This window comes from Triturus cristatus, chromosome 4_1 (genome assembly GCF_964204655.1).
Source record: "Triturus cristatus chromosome 4_1, aTriCri1.1, whole genome shotgun sequence".
In the NCBI taxonomy this organism is placed as follows: domain Eukaryota; kingdom Metazoa; phylum Chordata; class Amphibia; order Caudata; family Salamandridae; genus Triturus; species Triturus cristatus.
The window spans coordinates 750,323,779-750,342,824 of record NC_140585.1 but is presented as its reverse complement, the minus strand read 5'-3'; the positions used below and the strand labels follow the sequence as shown (position 1 = coordinate 750,342,824).

Here is a 19,046-nt window from a genome sequence, read left to right as displayed (position 1 = left end):
TTTTCCTTGAGCGTAATGAATTAACCGTGATATGTAACTGGAGTTTGGGTTGCATTTGATACTGCAACAGTACAAATCCTTAGCGAAATGTTTGAATTATGGTGCCCTTGGGATACAATGGTGGTAGTCTTTGATCCGGCCCATTCACTGTGTTGTTGGCTTCTATGTGTAGGAAAATGACCACGTCTTTCTAACCTTACAGAAAGCAAGGTGAATATTGCTCATACCAATCAGACAGTAGTTTTGCAGTTTCACTTCTCGGTCTTCCACCACCTTGCTCCAGGCGAATTTAGCTAGTTTGTTTTGCGCGTTAGCCTTCGGGCCCCTGCCTGTTGCCATATCTGCGCCGCAGGTCACGGGAAAGGGCACTGAAGTCAGGAGTATCCTTGGTAATCCCCGCCACCTACCCAGCGAGTATGGCAGTCTCACCGTTGGCCTGTCGGGTTTCCCTAGGGCCTCTCTTCGTTAGCCCAACAGTGTCCAAGTGACCTCTCCGGCCGAGCGCACCAACAATGTCTGGGCACTCCCCGTCGATTCGGGCACTACAAACTTCGTACCTGTAGTTTGATCTTCCTCGGGGCTTCTGGCCAGGTGAAGTTATGTTGTTTCCAGTCACAGCTCTAACTCAATCATCAATCATCAATGGGACCGAGTATCTGGATCTTTGAACAAAGGCTTTGTCTTAGCTGGTTGGTCCAAAGTAGTCTTTGAAAGAATTTTGGTTCAATCGCTGCAGGGCTCGATGGCCAATATAAATGTTCTTGAATGAAACTCTCCTGGCTACAGGAAGTCAGTGGACAGCCTGGAGAACAGGAGTTAAATGATCCATGGCCAAAAGCGGATTAACAAACTTGCTGCTGCTGTGTTCCGTGCATGTTGTAATCTGTGGATTAGCACAACAGAGTGTTGACCAGACAGGAGAGCACAAGGGTAATGATGGCTTCGAACAAGTGTGAAAATTCAAGTTAATGGCGAACAAATGACTTAGCAGTCTTGTACAATTTAAGGAGCCAATGACTAGGTGGTTGACCAAGAACCCAAAGACAATGTGGGCACCTAAAGTGACTTTAAAATATTTTACAGATGTCACTAGTTTTGGCTGGGTTCCTAGCTTTGTGGGCACCACACGGAAGACTTCATCTCTAAAAGTCTGTATCTTGGTCTAGCCGGTATTGAGTTTGCGGTCATCCAGTCATATATGGCGATGAGGCAAAATGATGACAAAACAGATTAATTCAATGAGATTGCAACCCCATACTAAAACACTGTTTGGAAGGGGTGTGATATAGGCATCCCTTTCAAGCACCAAATCGATACGAGATGTGTCAATGTTTTGAATCTGAAATCTGTTTTCAAAACAGTGAGAAATTACCAACTGCCAAGTTGGAGTGGTAAGTCAAAAGAGAAGGCACTCGATCATGAAATAAGCCTTATAGGGGTGCATAGGATGGGTGCCCTTAAGGAGTCACAGGGTGCTTGTCCAAAAGACATTCTTTCTAAACTGACATCATCCAACAGCTCCTAACCAAAACAAGGAAACCAGCTCACAACCAGGTGATCTGTAAGAAGATTGGAAAGAGCCATTAATGACAGAAATACAAAAATAAACCGGATTAATAATGGTGAAGCTATCAATGAACACCATGGGGAGTGGTGCACTTCTCTTTGCGCCACTCCTATTGAAGATTCTTGGCCTCATGTGTTGACATTAAACTGTAACATTTCTGCTCGACAAGCTGAGGCAGATCAGGCACTAACTATTACATTGCTGGCCGTGAGGAGTGGCTGGTCATCAATGTTGACCTATCGCAATGTCTGGGGAGATTCAGTTCCCCACTCTGGGGTAAGTTCTTTTTCAAGCATAATGTTCATTATTGTTGTGTCAGTTAGAGGCTGATGGAGGGAAGACCAAAAGTTTGTTATGCGGCAGGGACAGAGAGTAGATGTCTGACACCAAGAGTGGTGGTGTCTCACCAAAATATTCTCACACAAATATCATCTAACCATAACTTTGTGGTTATAATATTGTGACTAGAAAATATTGTCAAACTAAATATCAAGGTTAAGTATATTGTTTCTCTGTTGATTTATTTATATTATGGTGTTTACTGTTTTATGTTCTTTCATTATGTTATTCTAAAATTGTTGTTTAATTAAACATTTATACTTTTTGGGTTGTTAAGTTTATTAGGGGATTAGGTGGATTGTCCCACTCCAATTCAAAAGAATCTGCCCCACTCCAGTCCAAAAGAATCTGCACAACTGCAATCCAAAACAATTTGCCCTACTCCAATCTGCCCCACTCAATCCAAAACAATCTGCCCCACTCCAATCAAAAACAGTCTGCCCCACACAATCCAAAACAGTCTGCCCCAAATACAATCCGTCCCACTACAATCTGCCCCATTTCACTCCACCATACCCCACTCCATCCCAATTCACCCCACTCCAATCCAATCCAGCCCAATCCAATCTACCTCACTCCAATCCAATCTACCTCACCTCACCCCAATCCAAACCACCCCACTTCCTCCCAAATCCACCCACTCCAATCCAAAACAATCTGCCCCACAACAATCTTTCCCACTCCAATCCAAAATAATCTGCCTCACTCAATCCAAAACAGTCTGCCCCAATCCAAAACAATTTGCCCCACTCCAATCTGCCCCACTCAATCTAAATCAATTTGCCCCTCTCAATCCAAAACAATTTACTCCACTCAATCCAAAACAATTTACTCCACTCAATCCAAAACAATCTGCCCCACTCCAATCCAAAACAGTCTGCCCCATTCCAGTCTGCCCCACCTCACTCACTCCATCCGAATTCACCCCACTCCAGACAACCACAATACACCCCACTCCAATCCACCTCACACCAATCCAATCTACTCCAGTCCAATCCACTTCACCCCAATCTAATCCAGTCCACCCCACTCTACCCCACAATAATCTGTCCCACTCCAATCCAAAACAATCTGCCCCACTCCAACCCAAAACAATCTTTCCCACTCCAACCCAAAACAGTCTGCCCCACTCCAACCCAAAACAATCTGCCCCAATACAAAACAATTTGCTCTACTCCAATCCAAACCAATCTGGCTCATTCCAATCTGCACCACTCCAATCCAAGACAATATTCCCCATTCTAGTCTGCCCCACTCCAATCCAAAATAATCTGCCCCACTCCAACCCCAAAACCATCTGCCCCACTACAATCCACCCCACTACAATCCACCCCCCTCCAATCCAAAACAATCTGCCCCACTCCAAACCACCTCATTCCAATCCAGTCTATCCCTTACCATTCCAATCCACCCCAATCCAGTGCACCCACCCCAATCCAATCCAAGCCAACCAAATCCAATCTACCCCACTCCAGTCCACCCCAGCTCAATCCACTCCACCTCAATCCACCCCACCCCAATCCATTTCACCCTAATCCAATCCAATTCAATCCACCTCAATCCAATCTAATCCACCCCACTCAATCGAATCCACCTCACTCCAATCTAATCCACCCCACTGCAATCCAATCGACACCACTCCAATCCACCCTAACCCATGCCAATCCAATTCACCCCACCCCAGTCCATCCCACTCCAATCCACCCCACTCCAATCTGAGTCAGCCCATTTCAATCCACTGCAGTCCAATTTAATCCATCCCACTCTAATCCAATCCAATACCCCCACCCAGGTGCAGTTCACCCCACTCAATCTAATGCATCCAGCCCACCTCACTCCAGCCCAATCAACCCCACTTCAATCCAATCCACCCCACCCCATCCAATCCAATCCAATCCAATCCAATCCACCCTCTCCGCTCCACTCTAATTCACCCCACTCCCAAACCACCCTACTCTGATCCAATCCAAACCAATCCCATCCACCCCATGCTATTCCAATCCATCCTAATCCAGTCCAACTCCTCCATTTCAATCCATCCCACTTCAAAATAATCCACACCACCCAACCCCACTCTAACCCAGTCCACCCTAATCCAAACCAGTCCACCCTATTCCACCCCACTCCACAGCACTCCATTCTACGACACTGTACTCTACGACACTCTCTGCCACTGAACTCTACTCCCCACTATTCAACTCTATAACACTCTCCCCCCGCCCCCCACTCCACTCTAGGACTCTCCACGCCCATTACTTTTAAGGTGAGACTTATTTGCTTTGACAATGCTTGTTTTAAATATGTGTTAAATTGTTGTGTAGGGTTGTTGAGTATATTGGGGTGTTGAGTGGGTAAAGTTTTTTTATTATTTCTATATTTGTTAATTTATTACATTTTGGATTAGTTTATAAATAGTTACTTATTTCATTGTTTCTTAGATTTTGTACTTATGCATTAAATTAGATTGTGTGGGGGTTGTTGGGAGATTGGGTGGAAGAGATTGTTTTTATTAATGATACAAATATATATATGTAGGTCAATTGTTCAATTTGTTGATTATTATATTTATTACTTATTTACTTGTTTATTTATGAAGCTTGGATTGTGGGATTTATTGGGGTATGAAGTACTAATTATGCTAAATATATGGTCAGTAAATATTTTTTTACATTTTATTTGATTACTATATTACATATTTATTTTGTTATTGTTAATGGTTGTGTGATATTTTGTGGGGTAGGCTGTATATTCTATATTTTTTTAATTCAGTTAATAATTAATTTGTTACATTTTTAAAGGAAAACATTTTTATGTAAATTATTTTAGGATAATGGGAATTGTGTTTAATATTTGTGTGTGTGATAACTTTCAATGCACTGAACATAAATTTAATGCCGCACTTTATTTGTCAGAAAGACTGTAAAAGTTGAAACACTTAGAAATCCTGGCAGTGCTCAAAATAAAAAAACGTTTGGCATATTATAGCTTTTGGGTATGATCAGGACATTTGCACATTTGGTTGTGGGACCCTGAGGGGCTAGTAAGCCTTTCAATTTTAGATGTTTCCAGGAATGTCAAAAATGCCTATTGGAAGCATTTAACACACAACATAGTTTGAAATAGAATTACCCTCTGGAGAATGTGCGGGGAATACGTTTATCGGCAACTACTTTACAACAAATCCAGAAAATAAAACCCTCCAATCAACATAAACACAAAAATAAAACCAGAGTGAAATATGATATAAAACTAGATCCAGATCTCGGGACTCCTGATTCAGAATCTAAACGTCAGTTAGTCTCCTGGACTACAGTAACTAACTACCTGCTAATTAAACATGTTTTCATATATTTTATCACAACATTGTATAGCATAATCCATACATTTGTACCTAAAGACCAGTCTGCCTTGGGTTTCACTGCCTAGGGCAAAAATTGCGACTTCCCAAAATGAGTTAGTAAATATATTCCATTAAAATGTTGTCCGAGTCATTTATCAATAGCTGACAACAACTGAAGTGTTAGATTTAACATACTTGGCATGGTATTCCCCCAAACTGTTTGCCTTCATCCCCTTACTTTGCTGAAGTTTTTTATGTTGGTATTAGGACTCTGTTCACTTTACTCCTGCTAAAGTGTTAGTGTTCTCTCCTACAAACATGGTAACATTAGCCTACACCAAATTGGCACATTTCATTTACTTCGAAGTCCCTAGTAATTGGTACTATCCAGGTTCTGTACATTTAATGCTCCTAGTGGGCAGCAGCACGTGCCACTCACTAATGTAGAACTGTAAAACATGCCCCAGTCCTGCCACTGCAGCCTGTAGCACAGTTTTAAACTGCCATTTCAAACTGGTAAAACAACCTTTTACCAGGCCTAAACCTTCCTTTTTTTGTGAAAGTTCTTTTTATTCAACAAGACTTCTGCAAAGGGTAAAACACACTGCAAATTATACAGGACTTCCCCATGTATGATCATCTAATACAGGTTCATTTTCTGATGTTGGAAAGTCCCCTTGCCTCCATTACGCCTTACGGGTCATGTCCATTTTACCAAAACCCAACATTGGGAGAAGCCCCCAGACAATTTAAATTAACAGAAAAAAAACAGAAATCCCCTCCCTAACCCGCCCTACCCTCCCTGGTGGTGGTGTAGCATCAAAAGAACGCATGTAAACTCTCAGGTTTGAGCTGTAAAAATGCGCAGGACCTTTCACACCGGTATCGGGCCTTTCTTAACAAATTGAGGTTGGAGGTTTGTTAGCCTAAAACTGAAAGAGGTGCATAGCTCTTGACAGAAGGGGGACATACAGCCGAGGGAAGACCCTGGGACAGGAAAGTAATCGACGGGCCCCATTTATATTCAAAGTTTTTGTATTCGTCCCTGAAGATGTCCGCCATCCGCTCCATAGCGAGGATGCTCCAGAGACGCGAGTGCCAGTGTGATATCGCAGGAGCCTGCTTCTTTTTCCAGGCTGCTATGGTGATTTTGGCCGCCCCAAGGCACGCTCACAGGATAGCTTTGTGCGCCCGCGTCTGGTGCTCAAGATCAGTGTCTCTGACTCCCAGGAGCACCCCTTCCACAGAGGTCGGAATGGGGTAACCCAGCATATCTTTAATGTGATAGAATCTCGTCCCAAAAGATTCGTATTGCAGGGCAATCCCATCAAATGTGGCGGAAATCCCAAAGGAGGCCCCATCTGCGCCAACATAACTCGGAAGTGTCTGGGAATATCTTTTTGAGCTTGGAGGGGTATAAATACCATTCAAACATGGTCTTTTAGTGGGCTTCCCTCAAGGACACTGAATGATTGTGTTTGGATATGGTCCAAATAGTACACCAGTCCTGTTCCGCAATGTCTCTCCCCACTACCTGTTCCTAAAATGATTGATAGCGTGCCTGTTAAACCTTCCGTTTTAATACTAATAAGTCACGCCTAAGGTAGACCCTAAAGGCTCAAAGGGGAGGGTGCATGGTATTTAAAATGTAGGACATGTGTGTATAGGCGTGTTTCACTATCAGGACATGTAAAACTAAAAGCAGTTTTCCATTGTTGCAAGACCTATCTCTCCCATAGGCTAACACTAATTTACGTTTTTACATTTAATAAGTGCTAGCTTTGGATTGATAGCTGACAGAGATATGCTGTTTCTCTCAACTGAATCGTAATTTAAAATCCATTTAATGGGACGTGGGATTCAAAGTTACAGTTATGAAAATCCTACTTTTAGAACGTTAAAACCATGTTCTTTTTCTGACCAAGTGTGCTTTTCTGCCAGTGTCTCATGGTTCATATGGCTATAAATAGCACTGCTGCTAGGGTTTGTGTATTGCTTCAGACAGTGGGACAACGGAGGCCTAGGTGTGAGGAGAGAGGGTCTTCCTGACAGGGTAGCTGGGAAGGAGATGCCACTGCCTTGATTAATTTCAAATGGCTCTGCTTGCAGCACACACAAAGTAACCTGATACCAGGCCTGCCCTGCCTTTTGTCACTCTAGACAGTTTGGAGCCAGGTAAGGAACTGACCAGAACCAGATTTGAGGGTAGGTCCGGATTTTCCTCCCACTCCAAGGAGGGCACAAAAATAGGACCCTCAGACCCATTCATCAGAACACTCCTGGACCTGTGGAAAATTGAGAGGAACAATTGCTCTGCTGCCAAACACTGCCATGCTACTGAAAAAACTTCCTGCTGTCTGAAGAAGGAAGATTGGACCGGTTTACCTTCAACCCAAGGCTACCCTGAGTGACTCCAAGTGTCAGTTGACTGACCTCCCTTGTAAGCTACAGGGGCAAACAAGCCTCCAGAGGCCTCCCTGCAACTTCCTAGTTGACCAGCACCAACTGGACCTTCCTGTGCCCTGCTTCTGGCCAGAGCTGGAGTGAGTCCTGATCCCCAAAAGGTGAACTCCACGTCCTGGACCCTTGTCTGGCATCAGTTAAAACTCTTCCTAAAGAAGGTGAAAATCCTTAAGTTTTGGGCTCCTTGTGACCGCGAATGGGACCGTTCGTGCCAAGACTCTGCCACCCACGACGACCGCCAACGCTAAGTTCCAGCAGGACCTGCTCTTTACGGCAACGAGTGCCGGCGACGACCAGATCAGACCTGGACTGCACACCACAAGACCTGGACTGCACACCAAGAGGCGATTGTCTGTGGCTATCGACTAAGGCGAAGCTCCAGCCCTGACCAAGTCTTGGCGCTACCCCAATGACGGTTCACGATGCTCGACTTTCTCTACACACTGAACGCCTCTGCCTAGTAGCCTCCTCTAACACAAATGACACTTTCTGCTTCTTGGTGCTATTTTCCAAAAAAGCCTTCCATATCAATATCTCTGATTCTACTATTTGGTTTACTTTTGTTTTGGTGTCATTTTATTTAATAAAATGTACTTTATTTTTCTAAATTGGTTTGAGATTTTTCTTGTGTTGTGTTTTCACTTTATTACTGTTTGTGTAATGTAAAAAACCATTACACAATACCTCTGAGTTAAGCCTGGCTGCTTTGATGCCAAGCTACCAGAGGATTAAGGGCATGCTAATTTAATTACTTTTGTGGTTCACCCTGACAAGGAGCAAACACAAACAGCATGCACGAGCGTTTATTTACCTTTTTACACAAAAACATTGTTCGATTCTTTTTTCTGCCACAGCCCAATAGCTTCAAAATTCTTACAAATTCAACAACAAAAGCGTATTTGCAAAAACTTGTTCCTAATTGACTAAGCCAAAGGAGTTTTAAATATGAATGTGGAATCCCAAAATGACTTCCAATAGTTAATAATGCGTTTTATTGTTTACGGCTATAGATTGATTGTTATATAAAAATGTTGCACTAGGGCGTGTATTTACAAAAGATCCGAGGCTGGAGAAACTGTCGATTTTATCAGTGAAATGGGGAAGATAACTTGAGTACTTAACAATGCCTGCATAACATGTCGATTTTATTAATAGGCATAGTTTATTGTCCGGGGAATACACAATGCGTGCATTACATGTCGATTTTATTAATAGATATAGTTTATTGCACTTTACAGAAATATACAATATACATTTTTTAAGCTATTTGTAAAACCAAAACAACATTAACAATACTTGAACTTCATGTCTAACTTCCCTGTCTAATCAGCTTAATTGTTTCATTTTACTTAGGTGGAAGTTATTTCTTCAGTGAAGCATCAGAATAACATTGACTGAAGGGACTTGCGAACACTTGCCATCTCTTGCTGCTGCTGTTTGAAAAAAATGAAAACTTGTGAACAAATGTAACCTATTTTTATACAAACGCTAAATATATTTTATAAAACTTTGCTTATGTGGATAAATTAAAGGGTTTTGCCTAAATATTTAAAGTTCATGTTTACTGTTACAATTTACCAATAATAAAATATATTTTCTTTGAACTTGATGCTTACTGTGTCCATCATAATTTTCTTTTGAAGCATTGCCATTTCCTTCCTCAGCTCGTTCTGTGCTCCTGTTAGCAGGCTTTCGTGACTCTTTTCCAGATCATCCATGCTCTAATTGGAGAAACCAAATGACGTGATTTTAATTACCAGCAGCTACCCTTTAATGAACTTCTTTAAATGCAGCAGAATAGACATAACATACTTAAACACACCTACTTGTTAAACGTTTCTAAATGTTATTACATGATCTTCATTTATTTATTTTTTATTCTCTCGCTGGTTGGTATTAGATAAACTACACTTTGTTTACAAGTTTGCCCACTGTGAATTGGTTGCCTTGTGTATTAAATTACAAATATAGCCATGTTTAAAAATATAAGCTTGGATTTCATAACAGTAGGATAATTACAGTGGTTGAATGTATCATACAGATTTGCCATCTTAGAGTAATTCTCCAATAAAAATCGTAATAAAAGCCTAGTCGTGAAAAATAAACTGCTACTTTAGATTCATTGGCAACCTCTGTTGATATGTACAAAGCCTGTCTCCAATTCATAAATTAAGCTTAGTATTACTATTCACAGTCTATCAATGGATCAATATATCAGTCTTTGGCTTACCATTTTTCTTAGTCACAAAAATGTTGGTAGTGATTTGCATTAATTAGTAGGTAAGTTTTTTGGTGGCTTTCCACGATAATGTTTTCCTTAAACAATCTGGATGCAAAGATTGAGCAAGCTAATAGCACATTCTGAAGAAATCCCAAGCAATCCATCTAAGACTAAGGTGTCCACTCTTCTGTGTTAGTTAATTAGATGGTGGCTAGCTTTATTTTGTTATTTATTTTATCTCTCGTTCCAGTTACCTTAGACTGAAGTGCATTGTGTAATCTCTTGTAGATTCTCCTTTGTACAGACTCTAAAGCAGCAGCGGCCAACACAGGTAAACGCAGAGGGGCGGGGGGAAGTTGACAGACAACAGAATAGGTATAATTAATTTAAAAAATAATACCTATTCCGTCGTCTGACGGCTTCCCCCCGCCACGCCCTGCCTCACCATCCCACAGAGCCTACTTGTGCCGGTTGCCACTGCTCTGCAGAAAACTAGACATGTATTGGGAAGATTAGAGAGAAGCATTTGAGACCTGTTTACAAGCCATAGAAGGTGATGTGTTTGTTTTAAAAAGGAAATTGGCTATGTTGGAAAATAGTTTAGGTACAGAAGGGAGGAAATGCTAAAAAAATTGTAACTCTTCTAATTAGAACAGAAGACGATGACATGCAAGTAGAGGAGGATAATGCCTTTGATAAGGCATAAAACACATTGTAGGAGAAGTATAAAAAATAATATTATTGTAGAAAGGCACACGTTGTTTTGAAGGGCTCAATTGCAAGGGGAAAGCATTGAACAGAATGCTAGTTGCTTATGTTTATTGGCTGCCACCTGTAGATTTAAAGATCTGCAAGATGAAATAGTTAGGAATCAACTTATAAATACATTTGGATAATGACCCAATATTGGACCAGAATTTGCAATCGAAAATTGAGAGCGCTACCTTTCTAAAAGTTTTAAGAACTATCAGGAGTAAAAGAAGAAGTAGATATGTTTGAGGGTGATGTGAGTGTTGTTAGTAGAAAGAAGGAAAATAATTTCCTAATGTTCAAAATAAGCCAGAAATGAAAATTAAATCACTGTGTATCAGATATGGCAGTACCAAACACATTTTCAAACATAAACAGCTGCAGCAGTTCCTATACAATACCAAGTATATCATGACTTGGAGGTCCCTTTAACGTACCAAGAACACCAAAAGTGGTTTGGTGATCAACTACCACATACACATTAGAATGTCAGACTGGGTCTCCTACGTAATGATGGGGCCATATGAGTTGTATTGGCCTGGTATAAACCTTTTCCTGAACCAGGAAATCTAAAACCTAAGGTGTATTAAATCAGACAGTAGCCCTGAAATGGGGACTCGGGCAATATGTACTGTATACAATGGAAGAGAGAGCAGTTCCGGCACGCTCTGTATCACAGTCACATGTCACCAATCAATCCACAGACTATAAACTCTATTCTGGGCAAAGTGCCTGTAAAGAGTGCAGAAATTGCCTTAAGATTTAGTCGCAAGACCAACCAGTTAGACGCAGGTTATACTCTTACACCTCACGAAAAGCATAGAATTCAGATTATGTGTCTACCTGTTGGGATGGTGCCACCTGTAAAAGAGTGCAACACCAGTGAAAGTAAATTTCTGGGCATCTATATTACTATGCATGTAACTCCCTCATTAGGAGTGTTACCAGATGTATCAAAACCAGTCCAAAATTAACATGGAGCTGCACCACGTCTAGATATAGGAATTATGGGGGGGCGGCATGGCCTGCATGACTGGGTAGACGCTGTTGCCGGAGCTCTGGCAGCCGACACTAAATCCGACTACTAATCCTGTTCTTCCTACGCCATCCAACCACGGTAATTGATATACCGAATGCAGTAACCCCTGTCATTATGAGGAGATTCTAAGGTGCAGGTAAATTGAGCCCACGCGCTATTTGCAGAGCGATCGCGAGCAGCGGGCCAGCCCAAGATGGCGGAGACCTGGCCCCCAGCAAACTGACTCACCTATGTGGCCAGAAACACGAGAATAGATGGGGCTGACAACTGCCTGAAGAGAGCGACTGGCCCGAGGGACGCAAGCCTGGATGGGTAGCAGTGTGAGATCTTCTTGCCGGAAGCCTGCGGTTGACCAAAGGTGAGGCTCAGGTCCTATCTCAGGGCACACGAAGAAGGGGAGCAGACTTCCTGCCAGGTGCTTGCCGGGCAGAGCTCTACACATTTGGTGACCACAGAGATTCTCAGAGATCCCACTCCCACTCCGGCAGTGTGAGGCTTGTGAACCGGCTCAAGCAGGAGCACAAACAGCAGACGGCCGCCCAGTACTCCCCCCTCCACCCCTTCCCTCAGTGGAATTAGAGGTGAGGAATGGGGAGGCCCTATGCCGGGAGCTCCTCTCCAGATAGACCGGCAGGCCAAACACCACAGACAGCCGGAGAAAAGGCTGGGTTTTGGGTGAGTGAGGGAAGCGCCTCGGAAAGCTCCAGGCCTGCGTGGATTAGAGAGGCGGCCCAACGCAGACATGAGCACCACTCAAGGGAAAGTAAACTGAGGTCTGAAAGAGGAAAAAGGGACCCCAAAAACCAGGACGAAACAAGTCGAGGGCCCTCCTACACCCAGTGAATATGTCCATGCACAGAGAGAGCGAGCACCTAGATCCTGGCCCCAACACCCTGGTGGGGAGACGGCGTACTCTCTAAACCCCCTCCGTGGTGGTTGGAGCCAGGCGGTTAACCAAATGCCTGATGCCTCCTAACTAGGCCCACTGAAGATGCGATGCCCCGCCCAACGAACTTGAGGTGGCAGTGCTGAGTCCCTTCAGCAGAGACCAGGAGGAACACAGGTGGCAGAACGGAAGACGGGGGGTGACGAAACAGCTACGCAGGCGGTGACCAGTAGAACATTAACAGATTGAACCCGGTGGAAACTGCCCGTTCTGGTGGAGCCGCAGGGGGCTGCTACGGTTGCACGCTACAATACCAGGTAACTGAGTAATTTCCCCCCAGTCCGGACAGTCAGAAGACTAAGGATCCTTAGACAGTCCCATAGGCCTGATCACAGAATGGCCAGAGACAATGATCCCAAGACGTCCAAACAAGGCAAAATGGACAAATGCACCTAAGTACTGCCCCCGCCAGCGGAGACAGAGGGAGAAATAGGTGAACCACCAGACAACGCAACCCTCTTTCAGGCAATATATTCCTCAAGAGATGTGCTGGAGGAAAGGATGGCAGAGCTACGCTCCGATGTGACTCTCCTGCATCAGGACATGTGCAATGTGGCTGAGAGAGTGACATAGGCATTGAGTCGCATATCGGTTGTAGTAGACACAACGCGCATCCAAAGTAACAAAGTCTCGGGATTAGCAGCAACACTAAAAGAAGTCTACTGGAGAGTAGACAATGCGGAAAATAGGGTGTGCCGAAATAATCTCCGCTTCATAGGTTTCCCGGAGGGTACAGAGGGACTGGACTCTGGAGCATTCCTGACTGCCTGGCTCAGGGACTCTCTCTGCCGTCGTCTAAGTTTTCAACCTGCTTCATTATCGAAAGAGCAAAAGACACACAATTGATGGACAGAATGCAGAACAAATCAGAACATTCAGCCCCAGTCAAGAGATCTGGGTTAAATTCATCATTCTTTTGCTCACCATGCCACCCCAGTTTAGACCTGGCCATATGCAAATCAGTCTTGACCCTGTGCCTCATGGGAGCAGTCCAGCCTGAACTGCCTAGCCAGGTCTTCCCTGAACCGGAAATAAGCATCCTAGGACCAGGTCCTAGGATGCTTGTTTTTTTTTTATATTACATTAAAGCAAGAACAAGGGCGCATCAGATGCAGACATTACAACAGGTTGCCGACACATTACAATCATACTGGCAATACAATGACAGTGGATTAAGAAGAGTAATTGTAGGTTCAAAGTGCAATAGGGTTACACACCAAGCTGTTACTTAGAGTATATATACACACAGAATGGGATCAATCCGAGAGGTCCTAAATACATACATCGCTGGCAGCAGAACAGCTACAATATACTCCCCAAAATGCCCTCGTTCATCCAAGGGCAACGCACACCCTCCAGCTTGGGACAAAGTAGAAGCAGAGGCAAGACCCAAAACGTCTAGCTATACAACACCCATGTCCCCGTTCTCTGTATTATTATTGGCCCTACAATGTCCAGAAATGTTTGGGTCTATTGCGGGGGGGGGGGGAGGAGAGCGCTGAAATGTTCCGTTTGGGTAGAGCAGTATGTCATGTCAGTCGCCCAGTGGGATAGCACAGGTAGAGGGCCCCTTAACCAGCAAATAGCCACCCTTCTCTTTGCCATGAGTAATCCCATGTGAACCAACCTGCACAGCCCCTTATGCAAGGGCTTCGAGAAGCCTAGGAGCACCAGAGCCGGGTCCGGTTGAAGCACATGCCCAGTTATAGCGGACAACTCCGAGAACACCCTTCTCCAGAACTCAGCCACCCCAGGACATAGGCACACTAGATGTGCAAAATCAGCTACTTGTTCACTACATTGAGCACAACGCGAGCTCTCGCGAAGCCCATATCTACATAGTCTTTCGGGAGTATAATAGACCCTATTTAGAAACTTAAAGTGAATTAGACGGTGTCTACCATTAAGAGAAACTCGTTTTATATTTGGCAGCAGTATAGCCACATATCATCATCTGTTTCCGCAGACAGGTCTAATTGCCTGGCTAAGCGGGCTTTAGTGTAGTGGTTAACTCTATATGACATAGCTTGTTTGTAGATCTTAGAGACCATTCTCGTTGCAGCTTGCATCTTTATGATTAGGGTGAGAGCAGTCAACTCCGGTGGTTCAGTCAGGTCAGAGCCTAGCAGTTGCAATAACGTGTGTCTTGTCCTGTGATTTTAGTTAAAAGCGAGGGCGCTTCTCCCCCTTCAGTGACAGAATCCCAGTCTTTCATTATTCCATCAACAAATAAGTCACCTATCATATGGACCCCAATGGAATTAAGCGCGCGAACGATGCTACCATCCTTACATGGCAACAACCAGTGGCACCACTCAAGAGGCGCCAAAGGTGAGTACAGCAGGGCCCCAGCCTGCAACTTCAGAAGGTGGTGTCAAGCGTGGTTAGTTGCGCTGACGGAGTCTAGAATGCCAGGCCTGCGATCTGTGGGCGCGAAGAGCAACATGGGAAGCGGGGCGGCAACCTCCCGTGCTATGCGACGGTGAGGGATATCAGAAGCGCTGTGTATCCACAGCTGAGCATGGGCGCATTGCGCGGCTCTATAGTAAAGGTCAAAGTCCGGCGCTCCTAGTCCACCCATGTAGTACGGTAGGGTGAGAGTTTGCCATTTGACTCTCGGCTGCTTGCCCGCCCAAGCTAACTTGACCATCATTGTCGTGAGTGTTTTGAAGAATGTGCCAGGGAGGACCATCAGAATGTTCGTAAATAGGAACAGGAATCGAGGGAGAATTATCATTTTCATTTTCATTTTCATTATGGAAATCCTGCCCAGGAGTGTCAATGGTAATCGAATCCAACGATCTATATCATCTTCCAACTTGCTCACCAGTACACCATAATTTTCACGAAAGATCACCTCCGAGTCAGAGTGCACTTGTATTCCAAGATATCGCACTGAGTCCGTCGTCCATTGGAGTGGATAGTCAAGGTCAAATTGGGACGTGGACGGCGAGAGGGGGAACATGAGAGACTTAGATCAATTAACCTGGACACCCGAGACTCCCCCGAATAGCACCACTTCACGTAACACAGAGGAGAGATAGCGTTCAGGCTCACGCACATATAAGAGCGTGTCATCAGCAAAGGCCGAAACTATGAGATTATATCCTGGAATGCGTATGCCCTTATGTCCATGGTACTCCTGCAACGCGCAAGCTAAGGGTTCTGCTACAAGTGCGTAGAGAAACGGCGAGAGCGGACAGCCCTGTCGCGTGTCCTGCGAAATAGATATCGGTCCCTTAACCAAGTCTCCAATTTTAATACGTGTCGATGGCGAGCTTTAAAGCACTCCTAGCAACTGCAGAAAGACCGGACCTACGCCCATACGTGTCAGCACCTGTCTCATGAAGGGCCACTCCACTGAGTCACATACCTTCTCCATATCGAGAAATGCCGCAACTGCACGCGACTCCGGGATAGTGTTTTGCAACGCCCCAAAAAATATTACGGCCTGGGACAAACCCCGCCTGCTCCGGCGCGACTAAGATAGATACCAGGGGCACCAGTCGGTTGGCTAAAATCTTTGCGAAGAGCTTGGTGTCGACATTAAGTAGGGAGAGGGGATGATAGGATGAAAATTCCTCAGGGGGTCTCCCCGGTTTTAGAATGGCCACGATTACCGCCTCTCTCATTGAGGGCGGCATTGAGCCAGATACGCACATATCTTCGAATAGTGCAGTCAGGTGTGGCAGCAAGAGGTCCTGAAACGCCTTGTAGAATGCCACCGTTAGGCCATCTATTCCTGGCACGCAACCAGCTCTCATGGTAGATAATGCAAGTTGTATCTCCTCCCTCTCTATTGGTCTCATCAAGAACTCACGATGTGTGTCAGTCAACCATGGCAGTTTGATATGAGACAAGTAGTCCAATATTTCAGCTTCGGAGCCAGAGCCACGTGAGGAGTACAATGCCGAATAAAATTGCCGAAACTTCTCCGCGATGGCCTGATCCTCCAATAGCGCCACCCCCTCCGCAGAGTTCAGAACAGCGACCCCAGAGTAATCATAACAGCTGCGCAATAACTGTCTTTCACCCTCACCGTAAATACGTGCTGTGGCATATTTGCCAAGGAGCTTAATTTCAGCATCTGCCGTTTCCTGATACTCTCCTAGCTGCGTCTTGAATTCTGTCAACACCACATCGTTGCACCTAATTGCAATCGAGTCTCTAGTGCCGACAGCGCAACCTCCAAGTCAGTTAACCTTTTGCGCAATGCCTTGAGAGTTCCTGAGTGTTTAGACATCGTGACCCCACGAATGTAAACTTTAAACGCCTCCCACACTACCTGGAAGCTCTTTACAGAGCCAACATTTTTGTCAAAATATGTCTCAATAGCATCAGCTAGCTCTGCCCTGAATACCTTATCTAGAAGTAAGTAGGGATGAAACTGCCATGTGTAAGGAGGTATCCTCCTAGAGGGTGTATCAATGACGACCAGTATCGGGGAGTGGTCCGAAAGCATGCGCGCAAGCACCTCACAGTTTCGCATCTGGTTGTATAGCTGTCTGGAGGCTAGCCAGTAGTCAATACATGTATGTAAGTCATGAATTGTCGAATAGTGGGAGAATCCCCCTTTATCAGGAAAACGCTGTCTCCATACATCCCGTAAATCTGCACGTACCATAGACGCGGCAAGAGTACGAGCCGAGGCAGTCACTCGTCTAGTCGGCCCCCCTGAGCGGTCACAATCTGGGTTCATTACTAAATTGAAATCCCCACCCCACAGCTGCTGCCCGTCACCAAGATCCTGTACTCGACCAAACAAATTCGTATAAAAGCCGGGGTTATCAAAGTTAGGCCCATATACACTAATTACTACAAGAATCCAACCCCCTACCCCGACAGCTAGACACCACAAATCGGCCATCAACATCAGTATGCAGGAGCTTCAGCGTGAAGGGCGACCTGGGACGCACCCAAGTAAGAACTCCCCTGGAGAGAGTGGTGAAGCCAGCAGCGTGTATATTTCCTTGACAACCTCTGCTACAGAGTAACGGGCTGGAAAGAGGTAGATGGGTTTCCTGCCAAAGTGCAAGGTCAATCCCATGTCTGTTCAGGTATGCCAAAACTTTCCGTAGTTTCTTGTGGTCGTTAAGACCACGAACATTCAATGTGAGCGCTCGCAAAGCCCCCTGTGTATCTTCTCTCCGAGGAATGCGGTCAGCTGTGATAGGCCCGCCACTTCAATACCTCCAGTGTCAGCCATAAGTTACCGGCTTGTGCAATGTTCCTGTGTAATGTGTGTAGTGTCTATTTGCAGTGTTGCGCATCTTCAGACGCCTACCAACCCTACCCCCCACCCACACAAGGCCAACCCCAACCCCGCCTAGTCGATTAACGGACCAACATACCCCTTGTGTAACATCATAGGAAAGCAACCAATGTAACAGTGGCAATAGTTCACAAGTAGAACCCAACCAGCCCAATACAATATCCCCATGGTGCAAAACACACGTGGGCAGAGGTGGCACGCTTCCCAAACATAAACTGAAAGGAACCACGAACAGTTTCCGCTCCCCATACCGCCCATAAATTGTAAAATCCTGAGGCTGAAAGTAAACTATAAAAAACCCCCCTCCACTCAAGAACATAGAGGTTTCGTTCTGGCCCAAGAGAAGCATAATCAGACGAACTAACTCTCCCGCATCATATCACAGTACCTGTCATCCTGAACAGGGACAGTACTATATATAGAAAGCAGCACTTCCAGAAAACCATCACATAATCCCCCATCCCCAGCAACAATCAGCTTATCTGCCGGCATCGTAGACACCCCATCAGTCCTGTTCATCCAGATCTCCTCTCGCCACTTTGTCCAGTAGAGGCCGACTCGGGCTGCGCCGATAGTATCTCTCCCAGTCTTTCATGGCCCTCTGCAGGGCCTTCGGATCTGTAAAAATGTGTGACCGTCCCTGGCGATTGATCCGGAGTCTGGCGGGGTAGAGCATGGCATAATCAATTTTGTGTTCTCTTAGTTGCTTCTTCAGAGGGGCAAATTGTCGACAAGCTTCTTGGACCTTAGAAGTAAAGTCTGGGTAGAACGATATAGTGGAGCCCTCAAATTGAAGTGGTTGTTTGTCTCTGGCCGCTCGAAGAGCTGAGTCCCTGTCGCGGTAGTTGAGGAGCTTCGCGATGATGGGTCTGGGGGTGCCCCAGGCAATGGGCGCGGACCCAGCGAACGGTGAGCCCGCTCAACAACGAACATGGACAAAAAGGTGTCCTGCCCAAGAAGTGAAACTAATAATTTTACTATGAACTTTTCCATGTTTCCAGTGGGGGTGGACTCCGGAAGGCCCGTGATCCTAAGGTTGCTCCGTCTCAAAAGCGAAAGCGCTGCAACACGCTCCGAGACCAATGCGACAGATCTGCTCCTCACCAGCT

The 19,046-nt window shown here is 45.0% G+C and overlaps 2 protein-coding genes across 11 annotated transcripts in view; one reads left to right on the top strand and one right to left on the bottom strand.

The window, feature by feature from the left end:
• Positions 1–9,318, top strand: part of CHPT1 (choline phosphotransferase 1) — a 302,601-nt gene extending 293,283 nt beyond the window's left edge. For both annotated transcript variants that reach the window (XM_085653266.1, XM_085653267.1), the window contains one exon: positions 9,063–9,318. In XM_085653266.1, coding sequence (XP_085509392.1) covers positions 9,063–9,107 — 45 coding nt within the window. In that variant the 3' untranslated portion in view covers positions 9,108–9,318. The remainder of the gene's footprint in view (positions 1–9,062) is intronic.
• SYCP3 (synaptonemal complex protein 3) overlaps positions 8,543–19,046 on the bottom strand; it is a 920,669-nt gene continuing 910,165 nt past the window's right edge. For 5 of the 9 annotated variants that reach the window (XM_085653268.1, XM_085653269.1, XM_085653273.1 and 2 more), the window contains 2 exons: positions 9,326–9,430; positions 8,548–9,142 (listed from right to left, as the gene is read on the bottom strand). In XM_085653268.1, the coding sequence (XP_085509394.1) occupies positions 9,089–9,142; positions 9,326–9,430 (159 nt within the window). In that variant the 3' untranslated portion in view covers positions 8,548–9,088. Of the gene's footprint in view, positions 9,143–9,325; positions 9,431–19,046 lie in introns of all 9 variants that reach the window. The other 4 variants (XM_085653276.1, XM_085653277.1, XM_085653275.1 and 1 more) reach the window with 3 other exon arrangements.